Here is a 20,712-nt window from a genome sequence, read left to right on the forward strand (position 1 = left end):
CCAACCTGTATGTCACCCCTCTTGGCATCTGTGTACAAAACCAAGGCTTCCTCTTGTCCTCTGTCACAAGTAAATAAAACAGCCAAACACTGCCAGGAGACCACAGCGCCAACCCACAGCAGGATCTGCCAGCTGCTTTCGCTCGCTTTCACATGAGGTTTCATGGAGCATTCCCAAACTCCCGATTCAGCACAATTCCCTGTTCTCAGAGGAGACTGCCTGTCACATCTCTCGTGAGATGCTGTTCTGGGCCTGGACCCTGCCCAGGCTGGGAGTTGTCCCAGAACAGTGATGCATGCAGAAACACACATGGTAGGCTCCTTCAAGGTGGGGCGTCTTTCGCACTCTAAACCAGCGGTAGGGAACCTGTGGGCTTTCAGATGCTGCTGGACTCCAGTTCCCTTCAGTCTCAGCCAGCATAGCCAGTGGTCACAGACTGATGGGAACTGGGGAGTCCAGCACAGGTTCTACGTCCCCGCACTGCTGGTTCTCTTATGCCACTCTAGTCTGTCTCAGCAGGAAGTCTGGGAATAACTAGATAAGCCAGCCAGTGTGGTGTAATGGTTAGAGTGTTGGACTAGGGACCTGGGAGAGAAGGGTTCAAATCCCCACTCAGCCATGAAGCTGGTTGGGTGACCTTGGGCCAGTCACTGTCTTCTCTCAGCCTAACCTACCTCACAGGGTTGCTGTGTGGGGATTCAGCAAGGTATTTTGGGAGAAGTTTCATTGGATACGATATAGAAGCAATGCGGCCGTGAGCTGCTAGCTTGAAAGCAAAACATAATGGGAATGTTGGGACTGTTTCGTGGGAAACAGAGGGACAGTCTATTCACAGTGCGAAGCACCGGAATTAGCTCAGAGTGTAATATGAGCTGTACAGGAAGTACAGGAGGAGTTTGTCTCTTGGCTGCTGGAGTTTGAAGAGAGCAGACGTGTTTTCTGTAACGCTGCAAAGACAGAAATAAAGGCATGTAAATACGTTTCTGTCTATCTCTTTCCCCTGCCCGGGGGGGGGGGGCAGGAAAGAGTGGTGTGTTCTTCTCACGCTGAGAAGGATCGCCTATCGCGACCTCTGCCTGTGTCCTGCCGGGGAATGCAGACAGGGAGGTCAACCGGAGATCAAGCCGGGTGCCTGGAGAGTGGCCAGTTTCTCCTGATAAAGGCTTGATTCCCAACAGTTTTTGCTGTTGTTTTACTGGTACTAACTTTTTGTATCTTTATTTTTATGTGGAAATTGTTCAATTTGGTTACGTAGTTTTTAATGTGTTTTATTTATTTTTATGACTGCTTTGCTATATTTGTAATTATGCAAATCTTTTCATATTGTAAGCCACCTTGAGCATTGTTTTAACCGTGGAAAGGCGGCATACATATAAAATAATGATGGTGACGATTCAGTGAGGAGGGGGGAGAACCATGTACACTACGTTAAGCTCCTTGGAGAAAAAGGTGGGGTAGAAATACAAATAATCCTTCTTCGATCCTATACTTCCCCTTCTCCAGCCAAATCACACACTATGCTCCTGGCCTTGAGATAGGAGCTGGGGAAATGTCAGTCTGGATGAAACCCGGGGCCCCTCCCAAATCTGTGAGGCTGGGAAGCCTAAGATGGAACCCGGATGAACAGAGAAACTATTCCCTTCATCAAGGTAAATGACCTTAGCTGCTCAGCACCTGCATCTCAAAAGAGAAAGCTGCATCTTCAATGGGTGACCTCTATTGCCATAGAAACAAATGGACAGGCCTTCTCCCATCTCCCTCACCTGACAGGTAAGAAGAGAAACTGTTATGTACTGAGTTGAATAGGAGCCTAATTGCAGCATTCTGATTGGTCCTAGAACAATAGGATCCAGAATGCAGCAGTCTGATTGGTCTGCAGGAGCCACCCAATCCAACTCCAGGTGGAAATGAATCCGCAACCTGATTGGCCTACAGGTGAATCCCGGAATTAGCCAATCGCGTGGGGCCCATTGTGTAAATAATGTATAAAAGCAGACATTTCGGGGGAACTTCCATTCCTCCTCACTATATGAGCTGAATAAAGAGCATTAAATCCACTCTCGACTCCAAGTATATTTCAGAAACAGTAGGCCAAGACAGGGCCATATGTTGTGTTTGTGAGCTGAAAGTTGGAGGCTGGAATCTGTGCCGAGCCTCAGCTGGACTTTGGGGCTTCTCTGGAAATCTAATGAAGAAGCAAGATCTGGGGGAGTGTTGATGCCGTGAGCCCCTCCGTCCTGTGCCCATCTGTGTAAATAAAACCTCATGTCCTAAAGACAGCAGCATCTCCACTAACCTTCTAAGGAAAGGAAACCTGGGTCAGCACAGGAATCCCTGTCGGCCGTCATCGCTCAGAGAATGGGATAGGAGCACACAATTAAGCAACTACTCTATTCCAAACTTAAAAATGGAAAGCATAATGCTGGTGGTCAACAAAAGAGGTTTAAAGAGTGTCTCAAGGCAAATCTTTTAAAAAAGTAGTATAAACACCGACAACTGGGAAACACTGGCCTGCGAACAGTGGCGTAGCGTGGGTTGTCAGCACCCAGGGCAAGGCAAGTAATTTGCACCCCCTAACCCGTGGATTTGCGCCCCCTAACCCGTGGATTTGCGCCCCCTAACCCATGGATTTGCGCCCCCTAACCCATGGATTTGCGCCCCCTAACCCTAACCCCCAGATGTTGTGCCCGGTGCGGCCGGCCCCCCCTGCACCCCCCACGCTACGCCACTGCCTGCGAGCGCTCCTGTTGGAGAACAGCCTTGACCAAAGGTGTCGTGGGCTTTGAAGACACTCAAACTCAGGACGCGAGGGAGAAACGTGCTAAGAGGAAGGCTTGCTTGACAAGTCCACACCATGATCAACTCCCGCCCAGAAACCAATGTCCCCACTGTGGAAGGATGTGTGGATCCAGAATTGGCCTGTACAATCACTTACGGACTCATTGTTAAAACAGTGTTTATGGAAGACAATCTTACTCGGCTACGAGGAATTGCCAAAGAAGAAGAAGAGGATGACAGAAGAGGATTGGGGAGCAATCCGTTGTCTCCTCTAGCAACCACCCAACCCCACCTCCTCCCAGTGTCTTTCCTTGCACACATGGAGAACCAGGCCTTAGCGCGGCTCCTCTGGCAGCAGGAAGGTTTTGTGAGCAAACACTTCTCATCACTAAGCCTTAACGAGCCTCCGCTGATAGCCGATGCTCATATCTCCGGAAACTGCCACATCTAATCTCACACCAGAAAGCGAGCAAATTACATCGCACAAGAAAGGCACCCAGCTGCTCCCTGACACCCACTGTCATCATGGAAATTATGTCAATTATGTACAGCTGAAATATGCAAATGTGCTGCAGCTTCGTAGCACCTAATAATGGTTCCCCCTCTCCAGCTTCCCTCTGCGCTGAAGAAATTGCAAGTGCTCACCCCCATCCGATTCTGACATAAACCGCCTTGGAAGAGAAACCTCAAAATTCTTGACCTGTTCCGATTGAAGAGCAGCTTCTGTTACTAAGGGACTGCTGAACAGAAGAAACTGCTGGCTATAGAAAATAGAGGATTATTCTGTCATTCCACCAACCTGCGTACCATAATACTTTGCACTTTTTTCATGCAGAGCTTTCCGAGAGCTCAAATCGCTTTACATAAATTACCTGGGTAATCTGTACAACAACCCTGCAAAGTAGGTCATCATTCTTATCCCTATACTATTGGCCATCTGCACAGTGTGGAAAATACCTAACCTCAGACAACCTGCTTCATCAGGTTAGGGTGACTATGAGCAGGAGAAATATGTTCCTTACAGATTGCGAGCGCAGCTATTTCTGTTGTCTGCAAACATAGCAGCAAGGAAGAGAGAGAGAGAGACAGTATTTGATTTTTAGAATTTAGGCACTTTTAGCCTTAGTAATTCGGGACGCGGGTGGCGCTGTGGGTTAAACTACAGAGCCTAGGACTTGCCGATCAGAAGGTCGGCAGTTCGAATCCCCGCGTCAGGGTGAGCTCCCATTGCTCTGTCCCTGCTCCTGCCAACCTAGCAGTTTGAAAGCACGTCAAAGTGCAAGTAGATAAATAGGTACCACTCCAGCGAGAAGGTAAACGGTATTTCCGTGTGCTGCTCTGGTTCACCAGAAGCGGCTTAGTCATGCTGGCCACATGACCTGGAAGCTGTACGCCGGCTCCCTCAGCCAATAAAGCAAGATGAGCGCCGCAACCCCAGAGTCGGCCACAATTGGACCTAATGGTCAGGGGTCCCTTTACCTTTACCTAGCCTTAGTAATTAGGCACTATTAAAAGAACTCATAAGGCATAATGGTGTACCCGTATACCTTTCTCAGGTGGCCTTGCCACATTCCCCCCTTTCAAGCTTAGAAACAATTCAAACAATTGTTTCTTCAGCTTGACCCTCATGTTGAACTCCAGTATAGACAACGGTCTCTTCCAGGGGAATCTCCTCAGGGGGAGTCTCACGAACTAATCTGGCATAATCATGTTCTTCTTCTGGGACAGGGGGTAAGGCTCGATATATGGCCATTATAAAGGTAAAGGTACCCCTGCCCGTACGGGCCAGTCGTGTCCAACTCTAGGGTTGTGCGCTCATCTCACTTAAGAGGCCGGGAGCCAGCGCTGTCCGAAGACACTTCCGGGTCACGTGGCCAGCGTGACGAAGCTGCTCTGGCGAGCCGGCACCAGCGCCGCACACGGAAACGCCGTCTACCTTCCCGCTATAAAGCGGTACCTATTTTTCTACTTGCACTTTGACGTGCTTTCGAACTGCTAGGTTGGCAGGCGCTGGGATCGAAAGATGGGAGCTCACCCCGCCATGGGGATTCGAACCGCCGACCACACGATCAGCAAGTCCTAGGCACTGAGGTTTTACCCACAGCGCCACCCGCGTCCCTATATGGCCATTATATACTTTTGCAATTTTTTCCTAATGTCAGGGGCACTTTAGGCCACAATACTGCAGAGGCGGATGGGGGGGGGCAGGGAGGTGCCATGCTGAGAAATAGCAACTTCCCTAAGCCAACACACAATCCAATTCTTATTCAGAAGCAAGCAAGTCTTACTGACTTAAACGGGACTTCCTCTCAACTAATGTGGATAGGTTTGAAGCAATATCGCACGTGAGCTGAGATCCAAATAGGAAGATTTATGCACAATGAACTTAAACTGGGTTTAATAGCCATCACAGTGCCCTTCCACCCCCTAAGTTCATTATCGGTCAGAGAAGAATGAGTGGAATTCACTGGGACCCTCACCCAGGTCAGACTCTACTTGGGGTCCCAAGTTCTCATCTCCTAACCCCCCTAGGACCTTCCAGTTCTCAAAAGCTCCTTCCATTCCTCCTCATCCTCCAAAAACCCTCCCCACAACATCTCCACAAGACTCATGACACCTGGGACTGCTGCTCTGTGAGGGGAAGCAACAGGGGAACTCTAGCAGACAATTCTCAGTCCAGTAACCAAAGAACAGTTCCCCCGATCCTCTCGGAGAAGCTATGACAGTGTAACAGGTGTAAAACAAGTCCTAGTCTATTGCGGTACTACAACTCCCATCACCCCCAAAAACTGACTATGCTGGCTGGGGTGATGGAAGTAGGAGTTCCACATCACTAAGGACATTGGTTCACCAGCATTTTACTACTGATTTCTCCTAATAAACACATTTTTTAAAATGCAGTTTTAGCTAATGGACACGTTTCTGCAAGCAATTTCCCTGTATACAATGTCTTCTTGTTTTGTTTTTTTCCACGAATACATCCATCCTTATGCAAACTTTCCCCTCATAGATGCATTCTTTGTAAACGTTGCTAGGCAAAATTTTGGTAAGTGCAAATTTCCAAGGACAGATGTGTTTTTGGTTCACATATAGCTTTGAAAAGCGTGGCTTTGATAAGAATCATAGAATCATAGAGTTGGAAGAGACCACAAGGGCCATCGAGTCCAACCCCCTGCCAAGCAGGAAACACCATCAGAGCACTCCTGACATATGGTTGTCAAGCCTCTGCTTAAAGACCTCCAAAGAAGGAGACTCCACCACACTCCTTGGCAGCAAATTCCACTGTTGAACAGCTCTTACTGTCAGGAAGTTCTTCCTAATGTTTAGGTGGAATCTTCTTTCTTGTAGTTTGGATTTGGCTTCCAAAGAGGCCTAAATCGAATTTCTCTCCTTCTGCCTTGGTGGCGACTGTGCATAACCTGCAGAAAAGAAGCTAACCCACTGGGACATATTCACCTCTTGAAGAGAAGTCTAACTGCAGCTGAATGACCCATCCAAACTGACCTTGTTTCCCTTCTTGTAGACGGCGGGCCACTGGGAAGGATCATCAAAATAAAGAAGGATATTCTCGCAGCATTTGGCCTTTAAAGGGAAGCAGAAGTACAGGCTTTAAGGATAGCAACAGCAACATAGGCCCAACACGACAAATAGATTGTGTACAACGACAGGGATGGTGGACCTGTGGTCCTCCAGATGTGGCCAGACTCCACATCCCATCACCCTGAGCACAGCCCATGCTGGCTGTGGGATGATGGGAGTTGGAGTCCATCCACACCTGGAGGGCTGTTTCCCACCATATATGAAAAAGGTTAGGCTTTTTATTTATTTTGTTTATTTGACAAAATATGTCAATAAAAGCAGTTCAATGCCATTAAAAATAATTTGGAAAATTAAGTAGCAAACAAAAAAGAAGATTAGAGCATGTCAATATATATGAAGTTGGGGAGGCTTGCCTTAAAAAAGTTTTATGCAGGCACCAAATTTTTTGAGATGGTAAAAGAGGTGGCTAAAAAACCAAAAAAAGGAATATGATTGAAAGATAAAAATATTACCTCTGGGTAGCGGAACCTGAAGTCCAGGCGCCCATAGTCAGAAAGGAAGCAGAATCGAGTCAAGAAGACCCAGTCCTGGGAAGAAGGAGTATGTGTATGTGTTATTTCTTATCATACCAGCTCCGCCATTTTGTTTTTTTGTTTAATATATTTATGAACCTCACTTTCATATATAATATACCCCAAGGCGGTATACAGACTAAACATACAATATCACCATGAACACATAAAAAAAAAGTTTTTGATTTGAGTTCCTACTGAAATGAGGCTGAATTTTAATGTTGTACTTAATCTTGTTTTTAAGTTGTATTTTAATCTTTTTTTTTTTTACCTGGTGTTAGTCGCCCTGAGTCCAGTCTTGGTTGGGGAGGGCAGGGTATAAATAAATTTTATTATTATTATTATTATTAAACCCATCAGTAAGAGCTGCTTGGCAAAGAATCTCACATTTGAAAGTCCTGCCAGAATAAAACAGTTTTTAGAAGACTCCTAAATCCGAACCCAGGACACCACCTTCTGGGTCTGAAATCCTGCACAAGTCACATGACCCGCACAAGATTGCATATTCGGGGGGGGGGGGACACACTTTTTTTCGGAGTGAGATCTCAACCAGAAATCATGCAAGAGCAAGGCGCCCAAAATGGCCACTGTACTCTCACAGGGTGAAATGGGATGTCTGGGTTTTCTGGGACAGTTGGTGAGTATGATGGTCTGAAATTGTATATAGCAGCTTCCATGTTCCTCTTGAAATCTTTAGGGTCTTCTTGCATGAGGGTCTTCTCCCAGCCCTTTGCAAACCCAACCCAATGGAAGCGCGCTGTGGAAAGCATCCAAATACGATTAGAACATTATATTTCAGGAGAGATTAGAGTAAGCCCCACCCAGCCTGAAAATTATTCAAGTGTCAGCAGCCCAAACACGGCTCCAACCAGTTACCATAAAAATTTTTACGGCTTGGCTGTAGGAAGGATAAATAACATCCCAAACAATCCCCATAAAATGAAATCTATTAGGCGGTTAACGTCATAGTCATTAATTTAATAGAGCGCAGTGCACCAACTAGAGAGGGCAGGCCAGTCTGTACCAACGGCTTGTTGCTAGGTGTGTAGACCCCTAAATGAAGGGGGCCACAGGGGCCCTGTCCTGTGGCCTGGTGAAGTGGCCTGCTTCAGGAATTGGTTCTGAAAGCAGCAGAATCTTTTTTTAGTCAAGGGCAGGGGGCTACTTCACGATTTGGGCTCCATTTTAGGAAACCAGAATCTTGCTGCACAAACAGTAATGGATCCTGTGACCCCAGACCGCAGGTTCTGGGTGGAAGAAGTGGGGTCGACATAGGTTTTCTTGTAAAGAAGTCTCAGTATCATAGGCTCATATCATAGAATTGTAGAGTTTGAAGGCACCCCAAGAATCATCTAGTTCAACCCCCTGCAATGTGCAGAAATCTCAGCTAAAGCATCCATGACAGATGGCCATCCAACCTTTGCTTGAAAACCTCCAAGGAAGGAGAGTCCACAACCTCCAGTGGGGGACTGTTCCACTGTCAAACAGCTCTTACCGTCAGAAAGTTCTTTCTGATGTTTAGTCAGAATCTTCTTTCTTTTAACTTGAAGCCATCGGTTTGGGTCCTACCCTCCAAAGCAGGAGAAAACAAGCTTGCTGAGTCTTCCATGACAGTCCTTTAGAACTCTGAAGATGGCTATCATATCTCCTCAAAGTCTCCTCTTTACCCAACTCCTTCAACCATTCCTCATAAGGCTTGGTTTCCTCAGCTAATATAATACTTTGATTCTTTGGGGGAACCTACAGGTGTTGATCTCCTGTTTACCAGTTTTAGCACAGAATTTTTGTAGGTTTTGAATATAGGTATGGACTTGGCAGAGATGTGTACAGACTCCTAGAACCAACTTTCCTTTTCATCTATGAAGCAGATATGCTCCCTTACAGTGCATATTCAAAGGCCCGACCTCTCCAACAATTGGACCTCTTCCAGATCTGGGAACAGGATCCAAAAGTGTTGGCTACTTGAGTCTCAAGATGCACTCTCAATGCAGATTATGTGCCACTCCACATTTGTTAACAGCGTTGTCATGGTTTCCCGGGAAGTGAGTCACTCGACTCAAAGGTTTTTACGCAAAACTTGAGAACATTTTCTGACGGAGGGCCATTGACACAGAAAACGTCTATTAGCGGGTGTAACCACAAGTAGGAGGAGACAGGGGGCTGGATCTGGTGGTAGGTGGGAACCAGAGCCAAAAGAGGGTGGAGTTTGCAGGACTGCATAGTTCTTTGGGTCTATTCTGTCTATTTCTCTCTCTCTCTCGCTCACGCAGAAGAGATTCTCAGAGGCGGTGGTCTGAAGGAGGAGAATGGCCCTACAGTGCCCAGAGAGCCAGTTGATGTTTTGGATCACACAAAATAAGACTCAGGACTGCAGGTTCCCCACCCCGATTTAAATATTGAAGCTATGGTCGACCTCCCTGCAGCCCTTTCTTACAGGTTATGAAACACAGACTCTGCTTATAGATTCCTAGAATGGTACAGCCAGAAGGAACCCAAGGGCCATCTATGTCCAAGCCGCTGCAATGCAGGAATCTCAGTTAAAGCATCCATGGCAGATGGCCGTCCAACCTCTGCTTAAAATCCTAACCACCAGAGAGAATGAGAAGAGTGATGGGAATACACACACAAACACAAACAGGGCTATTACCCTAAGTGCTCCAGTCACCCAAACCTGACCATTGCACCATTAACCCCCTAGAGCTTCCACCTTGTGCAACTCCTAAGCTCTTTTCACCTTCCCAATCCCAGTCCTGAAGCCACTTTTCTATTCTGCGGCCCCACTTTGCACCCTTGTTCTCACTTTCACCACCACGTCCATGCCTTCCCCTCCTTTCTGTACAACTAATCTAGAATGCGGCAGCTAGACTGGTGACTGGGAGTGGCCGCCAAGACCATGTTTAGGGAAGTTTTTAATGTATGATGTTTTACAGTGGTGCCTCGCAAGACGAAAAGAATCCGTTCTGTGATTCTCTTCGTCTAGCGGTTTTTTCGTCTTGCAAAGCAAGCCCATTGACGGATTAGCGGATTAGTGCTATTAGCGGCTTTTAGCGGCTTTTAGCGGCTTATCAGCTTATCGGATCAGCTGATAAGCGGCTTAGCGGCTTAGAAAAAGGGGGGGGAGGGAAAAAAACCCGCAGGAACTCGCAAGACATTTTCGTCTTGCGAAGCAAGCCCATAGGAGATTTGTTTTGCGAAGCACCTCCAAAACGGAAAACTCTTTCATCTAGCAAGTTTTCCGTCTTGTGAGGCATTCGTCTGGCGGGACACCACTGTATTCTGTTTTTATTTGTCCAGAGTGGCAGGGGAAACCCAGACGTATGGGCGTTGTACAAATAAATGATGATGATGATGATGATGATTACCCCCTCCCCTTGCACACAACCCCCCCAATGATAACCTCCTACAACTCACCCCTCCCAAACATGCCAGCTATGAAATCACCTTTTTCACCTTCTGCAAATACCTTGGAGCCACCATCTCTTCCTATTCTGCAAACACTTTCACGCCCCTGCTTAGTGGTGTAATGGGTCAGTGCGTCTGGCTGCTAACCAGAAGGTTGGCGGCTTGAGCCCACCCAGGGATGGCCGTGGGCAAGATTTCTGCATTACAGGGGGCTGGACGAGATGACCCTCAGGATCCCTTCCAGCTATACAGTTCTATTATTTTATTATTCATTTTCGCCCCCATTCCCATGCCTCCTATTCGCACATGAGCTGTGGCCTAGGACCCTCATACCTACAGGACCGCCTCTCCCGGTATGCCCCACGGAGGACCTTAAGGTCCATAAATAGCAACGCCCTAGTGGTCTCGGGCCATAAGGAAGTTAGATTAGCCTCAACCAGAGCCAGGGCCTTTTCAACACTGGCCCCGGCCTGGTGGAACGCTCTGCCTCATGAGACCAGGGCCCTGCGGGATCTGATTTCTTTCCGCAGGGCCTGTAAGACAGAGTTGTTCCGCCTGGTCTTTGGCTTGGAATCAATTTGATTCCCTTCCCCTCTTTCTTTTTTCCTTTCTCCTCCTGTGATGAGGCTGCATTTTAATGTTGTATTTGACCTTGTTTTTTAAGTTGTATTCCAATCAACTTGTTTTTATTATTGGTTCCTAGCTGCCCTGAGCCCGGCCCTAGCTGGGGAGGGCGGGGTATAAATAAAATTTATTATTATTATTATTATTACTATTACTACTACTACACAGTGGTGGCTGGTGCCCGTTGGTGTTCATAGGGCGGAGGGCAGGGAGATCAACATTGGGGGCGCCTGACTACTTGCAAGTAGGAAGGCAGACAGGTAGGATATGCCTGAGGGCCGACTGATATTGGTGATCTGATGTCCTGTTTGTCAGCTTCCATGGATACTTTTTGCTTTTTGAGCCCAGCTCTTTATTGACTTCAGGGCAAAAACTTCAAAGTCAGAAGTGACCTTCCTTAGGGAGTAACAAAGAGGCGCAGCAAATTAGATACCTGGGTCATAAACCGTAAGCTCCCATTGCCCAGAGCATCTAAAAGGCAGCTACGTGACAGTTCACACTAATCAAATGGAGTAAAGGGTACTAAAAAAGGTTAGATCCTATCCCCCTTGACAGCGTTCTCTCCGTTTCCTTCTGGCACAAACTCTAATCTGCCTTGCTGATTGCAAATGCCAGAGAAGCCACATTCAGGCCACCCTATGAAACTGCTCTGAACAGTCGTGGCTTCTACCCCCAAAGAATTCTGGGAGCCGTAGTTTGCTAGAGTTGTTCGGAGGCCCCTATTCCCCTCACAGAGCTACAGTTCCCAGAGGGATTTGATTGTTAAACCACTCTGGGAATTGTAGCTCTGTGACAGGAACAAGGGGGTCGCTCGGCACTTTTAACAGATGACAAGTCCTGTAATTCTTTGCGGGGGGGGGGGAGCCACGGCTGTTTAAAGTGTCATCATAGCGCTTTAAATGCACGACGTTGAGTGTGGCAGGAATAACCCCGTTTATTCCAGTTCAATGCCGATACGGAAGGGGTTTGTGTCCGACCATCGGGAACCCCCGTTCTTCCAGGAATTGCATCCACCTCCTTTCCCCTTCCCTCTACACGGCTGAAACAGCGCAGCGAAATACCGTGCGGTTGTTTCTCAGGCACCTGACACCACAGACGGTGTCAAGTCACCGTACCACGGCAGTTTCCTGGGTCAATGCCATCCCCGCTGCCACTAGACAACAGCCACTGATAGACACAGCTGAGACAGACAAAAGTCTCAAGAGGAAGGGCTGAAATAATTCGGGTCAGGGGAGAAGGCAAGAGAGGCAGATCAAAGGACTTTGAGAACAGGCAGGGAAGGATGAATGTAAGCTAGACCATATCTGCCAGGTCTAGAAATGTATGTATATAATATCAGGTGGAGGTATATAAAATCTCCCTGGGGAAATGGATATCTAAGGAAACAAGCCTCTTTCCTCCTCCCTCTTTCTCCTCTGTCCGACTCTCGACTCTCGGGCCTACCTCCTTCCCCTTAAAATCCCCTTCGCGTTCCCATGGCAACAACCCATGCTCAAGGTTTCCACGGAAACCGTACCCGAGGCTGAAGAAGGCAGAGGAAACAAGCAAAATCCGAGAACTGGGGCAAAGGCAGGGGGAAGGATCAAAAAAAAGAGGGGGGGGGTCAGATTGCACACACCCCTCCCTGGATTTCAAGCAGCCTCCTGAGCTTTATCTGCCTGCCGCGGGTCTCTTCGAAACACCCCCCAAATAAACCCCTGGGGGTGCATTGCCTCAAAAAATACTGTTTTTTGGTGAGGCCTGCTGCCTCAGCGGCTGCATCCTACAAACAAGCAGCAATGAACAGGCGCTGTGTTAAAGTTGTGAGAAGGGGCAAAGCTCAGTTGAAGCACCTGATTTTCAGGCAGAAGGTTCCAGGTTCGAATCCTGGCTTCTCCAGGTAGGGAATGCCCCCCTTTCTGAAAACCTGCTGCTGTTTATCAGCAGGCGGTACCGAGCTAAATGGGTCAACGGTCTGCATTCACACCATACGCTTAAAGCACTACGGTACCACTTTAAACAGCCATGGCTTTCCCCCCAAAGAATTCTGGGAGCTGTAGTTTGTTAAAGGCGCTGAGAGTCATCCGGAGACCACTACTCCCCTCAGAGAGCTACAATTCCCAGAGTTCCCGATGGAGGAGGATTGATTGTTAAACCACAGTGGGAATTGTAGCTCCCAGAGGGGTGTCTCCTAACAACTGTAGCTCCCAGAAGTCTTGGGGGGGGGGAGCCATCACTGTTTGACGTGGCATTGTAGCACTTTAAATATACAGTGGTACCTCGGGTTACATACGCTTCAGGTTACATACTCCACTAACCCATAAATATTACCTCGAGTTAAGAACTTTGCTTCAGGGTGAGAACAGAAATCGTGCTCTGGTGGCGTGGCGGCAGCAGGAGGCCCCATTAGCTAAAGTGGTGCCTCAGGTTAAGAACAGTTTCAGGTTAAGAACGGACCTCCAGAACGAATTAAGTACTTAACCCGAGGTACCACTGTATGGTGCAAATGTCGTCCAACACCATACCCAGGACAATTCCCATGTTTCAAATCCTTTTCTGAAGCTCTCTCTTCTCCAGGGCTCCCATTTCTGCGCCGCAAACCTAGAGCCCTTTTGTCCTCTGTGTGTGGTCAAGTGGTCAGTTTTCCTTCTCCCTGCCCCAGCCTCTGGCAGATCCCTTCTGCAATGCCAGCTCCAGGATTTGGAGGGCATTAGTGACTGCATCTCCATCTTAACTGATGTCCCCGTGGCCCATGTTATACCCTTGCCCTCTGCCTCAGGACCCAATCTTCCCAAACACCCAGAGGGATGCCAAACGCAAGTAGAGAACTGGCTGGCCGACTCTGAGTAGTCGCATCAGGCAGTTAAGGAGACTCTGGGGGGGTGACAGCAGCCCCCCCTTGCAGGGGTGTAGTGGTTACCAGTGGTGACTAGTGCCCCTTGGGACTGGTATTTTTTAACCTAGGTTAACCAGCCTCTTGGGACACGGGTGGCGCTGTGGGTTAAACCACAGAGCCTAGGGCTTGCCGATCAGAAGGTCGGTGGTTCAAATCCCTACAACAGGGTGAGCTCCTGTTGCTCGGTCCCTGCTCCTGCCAACCTAGCAGTTCGAAAGCACGTCAAAGTGCAAGTAGATAAACAGGTACCGCTCCAGTGGGAAGGTAAACGGCGTTTCCGTGTGCTGCTCTGGTTCGCCAGAAGCGGCTTAGTCATGCTGGCCACATGACTCAGAAGCTGTACGCCGGCTCCCTTGGCCAATAAAGCGAGATTGAGCGCTGCAACCCCAGAGTCGGTCACAACTGGACCTAATGGTCAGGGGTCCCTTTGCCTTTACCTAATCAACCTCTTGTACATGCAACTTCAGAGTGGTCTGTTAGGTGTGGGCTAGGGAAGAGGACAGATTCATAGAATCACACTGTAAGAGTCTTACTCTCTGCCGACTGAGCTAATCCTCGTTTTTAAAGCATATTTCATTTACGGAAGACACATCTGCCCCATAGATTTAAATCAGGCATAGGCAAACTCGGCCCTCCAGATGTTTTGAGACTACAATTCCCGTCATCCCTGACCACTGGTCCTGTTACCTAGATTTGATGGGAGTTGTAGTCCCAAAACATCAGGAGGGCTGAGTTTGCCTATACCTGATTTAAAGCATATTCAGCACACATTTAAAACCCAAGTTGTCCCCCCAAAGAACCTTGGGAAGCGTAGTTTCTCTCCTCACAGAGCTACAACTCCCAGCACATTTTCAAACTACAGTACCCAGGATTCTTTGGGGGTGGCTCCGCACAAAGCGATTGTTGTAATGTGTTAATAGTGGTTGTATATATAAAAAAAGAGGTGCTGGTTATTCTGGTGGCCAAACACACAAAAATAGAAAATTCCTGCCATCATTGGCTACTACGAGTCACAATGGCCATATGTTATCTCTAGTATCAGAAAACAACAACTGGGCAGGGTTATTGTGTTCAAGTCACACCTGTGGAAAGAGGTGTTAGGCCCTTAGTCTGATGCAACACAACTCTTATGCCCTTATATTTCTGTGCTTTAACATCAGATGAATTAACCTGGAATAAATACTGTCCCTCATTCTGCGCTTTCGCATACATTTAAAGCACAAGGCCTTCATCCAAAGAATTGCAGTTTGCTATCCATTCTGAAGGAAATCAGCCCTGAGTGCTCACTGGAAGGACAGATCCTGAAGCTGAGGCTCCAATACTTTGGCCACCTCATGAGAAGAGAGGACTCCCTGGAAAGGACCCTGATATTGGGAAAGATGGAGGGCACAAGGAGAAGGGGACGGCAGAGGACAAGATGGTTGGACAGTGTTCTCAAAGCTACCAACATGAGCTTGACCAAACTGCAGGAGGCAGTGGAAGACAGGAGTGCCTGGCGTGCTCTGGTCCAGGGGGTCACAAATAGTCAGACATGACTAAACAACAACAACAAAGGGTGGCTCTGTGAGGGGCAAACTACAGTTCCCGGAATTCTTTGTGGGGACGGCACCATGCACTTTAAATATGCTTTAAATGTACAGTGTGACCATCACATGTAAAATGGATTAGAATCTTCATTCTACTGCAAAATATCCAATTACAGGATTTAACTGTCCTTTACCCAATTTATTAGCAGATGGGCTAAAGTGGGTCAATTAGTTGACATTAAAAACTCAAATATGTGCTTTGGATCAAATAACCCAGGGTATTTGGCGATTGCAGCCTAAATCACTGGCTCATTCCCTGCTCCCAGACCCTCCAGTCACAAAGGAGATACCGCTATCCCAGTGCTAACGGCCCCTAGTACACCCACCTACCCTTTCTATGGCCTAAGAAAAAATATGTGGTGGTACCTCCAATGCAGACAAATTTATTGCGTAGTAAGTTTTATTGAGCTAGCATGCAGTATATAGAGAGATTGGAAGGGCAGAGGGAGGGAAATGAGGCCAAATGTCAACGAAGCGCAAAAAGTATATATAGTCTGTGGCAACGCTGTAAATAGCTATAGAGCAAGTAAAGCGATCGTTTACAACAGCAGTTATGCTGCATTGCTGACTGTAAATACATAGAAAGAATATTTATTGTGGTTTATAACATAGGGAACTGTAGGGTTGCCATATTTCAAAAAGTAAAAACCAGGACACCCTGAAAGTTGTTTTTTTTTTTTAAAGGAAACTCCCCAAATTGTTGAGCTTTTTACAGAAAAACCCAAAAGTTGCAGTAAAAACTACAATATTTTTTTTTTTACGTTTTGGAGCTTCTTAAGGCATTTTCGGCACGATTTAACCTGTTGCTGGTTTTCCAGAACATTTGCCCGATTCCCGAAAAGTAATCCTGGACACCATTTTCAGAGGCGGATTGCAGGACATGTCCTGGGAAATCAGGATGGACGGCAACCCTAGGGAACTGCCTTATACTGAATCAGACCAAATAGTCCATCTGGCTTAGTACTGTCTACACTGACTGGCAGCGGCTCTCCAGGATTTGGAATGGGACCCTACCAGCCATACCTGGAGATGCCAGGGATGAAACAGAGACCTCCTGCATGCTCTACCACAGAGCCACAGTGACGTGTTAGGGTGAGATCTTGGTTTTATACAATACTGTCACAGAAGATGATTCAGTCCCATTTCCCTTCTTCCTGTGTGTGTTCATCTACATGGAAAGTATATTATACACACAAACCCGCCAACTTAAGATAACGCTTTCTGCGTCCGATATTGCAGACTCTGGATCATGTTAGTATGCTAGTCTTTTAAGGTGACGTGAGACTCTTTGTTGGGTTTTTTGTGTGTGCAAGAGACCAAGGGCTCATTCTCCAGACTTCCTTTGGTGTCACAGGTCCGAGCTTTAAAGCTCCATGTCTGAAAGTCTATTTTAATTTTTTGTCGCAGCGCTTTCCTCAGGGTGTTTTACCGCCAAATCAGAGCAAATGGCAACTGGGTTTTCTGTGGGTTTCCGTTTGCTCCGATTCAGTGGTAAACCACGGGGTTTCCTGCAGAAAGTCAAGTAACCTTTATTGGCATCGCATAAGAACATTCAGAATACATTTAAAATAGATAGGCCAGTGCGATCTCGTCGCCACCCCAAGGGCACAGTCACCCGCCAAAGGGCAGAAGAGGCGAGCAATCTGCCTCATCTCTGAGGGTTTCCAGCAAGGGCAGGATCCTGTAGCATACTTCAGCGACAAAAAATCAAATAGAGGGACACTCGAGCAGAGAGCTTTAAAGTCCAGACCTGTGCCTAGAAAGAGCAATGCGAAGGGAAGTCTAGATGACTTCACAGCTACCCCTCTAAAAGTTGTTTCAGTGGCATAAGGCACTTACAGACAACCTGCTTATTTCACATTTAGCCTGATTTGTTTGCAAGGAGATTAAGAGGATTTTGGCTATTCCATGAGTATTCATTGTGATGTGTTTGCTGGAAGGTTAGACGATGTTGCATCAAAGCAAGTGTTATCCCACACTTTCCAGGGCATTCTCCTTTCACTTTCCTTACTGCAAAACCAAAAAAAACACAACAACAGATCTGTTGGGAAATGAGGTTTTTGTTGCACAAGACCTCCCTATCAACTACAATTTTGTGGTGTGAATTTGTTGGTATGAGATGTGAATCCCACCCCAAAACAGTGACAGCCTGGAAGGACCCATAGTCATGCTCTCCCACACAGCAAAGAGGCAAAACAGCAAAAGCTTAGGAAGCCACTCTATAGTGAGCCAGAGCACTGGTCCATCTAGCTCACTGGTCTTCAACTGGTGGTTTGGGACACATTCATGGGTCATGGCCTGATCCAAGGTGAATTGCAACAGGAGCACTACCACCATACAAATGTATGAGTAGGGTTTACTCCTTAGCTTTTTCTTCTCCCGAAGATATCCCACAAGCCAACAGAGGTTTAAGATCTGAGTTTTCCTTCTCCATTTGCCCCTCACTTCCCTCTATAGCATATGAAGCAACTGCTTTCTTGACCGCTGGACCTGTTTTGGCTTCCTCCACTCAATCCAACAGAACCTGTCTTCTCCTGCAGGGCAAGTCCCTAACTCACTGAGGGTTTGAGACCCATCAGCTACCCTCACCTGGTTTAGCCAGCCAGTCGAAGCCGTTCCTGGGGTGTAGCCACTGTCACATGCTGACAGCTTCCAGGAGCCACAGGTGAGAGTCCATTGCAGGGAGAGGACCAAAGGTGGAAAAAGTACCCCAGAAGGAGCATGACGTGTCCCCTACCAGGGGTACTAAAGGTAAAGGTAAAGGGACCCCTGACCATTAGGTCCAGTTGTGGCCAACTCTGGGGTTGCGGCGCTCATCTCGCTTTACTGGCCGAGGGAGCCAGCGTACAGCTTCTGGGTCATGTGGCCAGCATGACGAAGCCGTTTCTGGTGAACCAGAGCAGCGCACGAAAACGCCGTTTACCTTCCCACTAGAGCGGTACCTATTTATCTACTTGCACTTTGACGTGCTTTCGAACTGCTAGGTTGGCAGGAGCAGGGACCGAGCAACGGGAGCTCACCCCGTGGCGGGGATTCGAACTGCTAACCTTCTGATAAGCAAGTCCTAGGCTCTGTGGTTTAACCCACAGCGCCACCCGTGTCCCTACCAGGGGTACTACCCCTCCCCTAACCCCACCCCCACCAAATGTCTGGAAAAAGAGTAAGCAGTGGGACCCCAAAAGCACATTTCGGTTAAAAGTGGGTTTTGGGTCTGAAAAGGTTGAAGGCTACTGATCTGGCAGCAGCTCTGTAGGGCTTCAGACAGTGGCTGTTCCCATCCCTAGATGGAAATGTCGTGGACTGAACCTCCTACATGCAAAGCAATTGATCTGCCACTGAGCCAAGACCCTCCCCATTGATATCAGATTAGTTCTTCCAGAATAACTAGCTCCCCTAATTATTGACACACCAGGCCTGCTCCTGGTTTTTTTATTCCGCATCTATGTATGCATTGAACGGGCGATAGAAACAGCCACCCACCTCGCTTCTATCTGCTCCACTCCAAACAGCCACGGCTGCTGACCCTGTGCTAAAGGACAAGTGACCTATTGCATGGCCTTGAGCCTGCACCCTATGAGACAGGCCTGGCGGAGGAAGCTCCAGGGTGCAAAAGTTACAGCACCGTGAAATGGATCCAAACACTTAAAAAAAAAGCAAGCAGGCTGGCCTTTCTTGGTAGAGAACAAAGCCCCGGTTTGTCATGGGGGGGTGTGAAGGAAGGCATCTGGAACGCCCCCCCCCCAATAACCCACCATCCCAAATTCCAGCTACATCCTGGAATAACCTCCCTATCCAGCGGCTTCTCCAAGGCGTCAAGGCAGAAGAGGGAGAGCTGCCTTAGCAACCATCTCGCCCTGTCCAAAGCCCATCATGGGGGAGAATCCAAATAAATCTTCTGGGGGTGGGGGGTTGGAGGGGGGGCATTATCTGATCCCTCTTGGGCTCCCCCAGGGGGAAAAAGGCCATTGCAAATTTCCTAAATGAATGGGGGGGGGTCTTTTTTTTGAAGGTAGAAGGCTCCAGTGCTGGCAGAAGGGGGGTGGGGGAGAGAGGTCACATTTGAGAGCGCGCAGCAATGCCCCGCCAGCGCTACCGCAGCGAGCGCGCAGGGGCTTTGGGGAGGAAGGAAGCGGGGATGGGCGCAAGGGAGCCCCGGGAGGCCTGCGCCGCGTGGGCCCCCGAGTGGGGCGGCCCGGCTCGGTTCTGCAAGCGCCGATAGAAGGCAGAGCACCTCCTTCTTCCCGCCCCCACCCCTACCCCAAATCTCCCCAGATGCGCACTCACCTCCTTGGTGCTGATGTTCCCTTTCACGTACTTGCCCCAGCAGGTCTGTGGCGCCTGGAGCAGGAGCAGCAGGAGGAGGTGGAAGGAGACGGCGAGGAGCCTCGCAGCCCCGGGCAGCTCCATCCTCAACCCCATGGCCGGCTCCAGCAGCCGGGCTCGGCTCCCTGCGCGCTCCCGCTTAAAGAGACACGAGCTCAACGCCTCCCCCCAACCTCTCCAAAAAAATGCACACCCCACAACGCAGCAGCAACCTCCTTCTTCTTCCTGCACTCCCAAATCCTGTGCATCGGGGCTGTGTCTCCTCCTTGCAAGAGATGGAGGCGCTGTGCAGAGAATGGATTAAAAAAAAAATTTCACAAAAACCACACCGCTATTTATTTTTGGGCGCGGATTGTGTGTGTGTTGGTGTTATGAAGACGCACGACTTCCTGCGACCAATTTCGTCTGCACGGAGAGAAATATCACAGGGCTCGAGCAGACTGGGCGGTGCCGTCACGGATCTGTTGGGGTGAAAAGCTCGCAGAAACCGGCTTGGAGGCGTCCTTCGCGTCCTCGCGTTTCCCCAGTAGGTTCTCAGTTTTTAAGACTGCGTATGTATGCTACTCGGGGCAGGGACCTGTCAGTTCCCAGACTACCTTGTTTTGTAACGTTCCAAGCACCGGAGATGCCGATATAAAATATTGGGGGGACGGGGGACCCAGGTAAGCCCTGCCCCGCATAATCAATCACAATCTGTGGCACGCACACACCATTTGAATGGCGATATCCCATCAATTCGCATGGAGACCGGCTCCGTCATATATTTTAGGGGCGGGTGTCAAAGGGACCTCGGGCCCTAGGAGTTGGCTCCTATGCCAAGCATATCGAAGTTTTGTTTGTTTATATGTGTTTTCTACCTGCACCCTTTCGTTGAAGAGAGAGAGAGAGAGAGAGAGAGAGAGAGAGAGAGAGAGAGAGAGAGAGAGGTGCTGGAGGGGCTCAGAAAATATTTTAAAATGACCCCCCCTACACACATTCCTGCAAAAGGCCCTTGAGTGGAGTAGCCTTTGAT

General features: G+C 48.4%; 1 protein-coding gene across 1 annotated transcript in view; it reads right to left on the bottom strand.

Annotated features, from left to right (window-relative positions):
• Positions 1–20,202, bottom strand: part of TMEM145 (transmembrane protein 145) — a 38,311-nt gene extending 18,109 nt beyond the window's left edge. Inside the window, exons 1-3 of the mRNA XM_081200416.1 lie at positions 19,662–20,202; positions 6,831–6,905; positions 6,283–6,360 (exon numbers count right to left, since the gene is read on the bottom strand). Of these exons, the coding sequence (XP_081056542.1) occupies positions 6,283–6,360; positions 6,831–6,905; positions 19,662–19,796 (288 nt within the window). The 5' untranslated portion in view covers positions 19,797–20,202. The remainder of the gene's footprint in view (positions 1–6,282; positions 6,361–6,830; positions 6,906–19,661) is intronic.
• Positions 20,203–20,712: the final 510 nt, after the last annotated feature.

The sequence above is a fragment of the Podarcis bocagei genome, assembly GCF_964188305.1.
Source record: "Podarcis bocagei genome assembly, chromosome: 7".
Taxonomy (NCBI): Eukaryota; Metazoa; Chordata; class Lepidosauria; order Squamata; family Lacertidae; genus Podarcis; species Podarcis bocagei.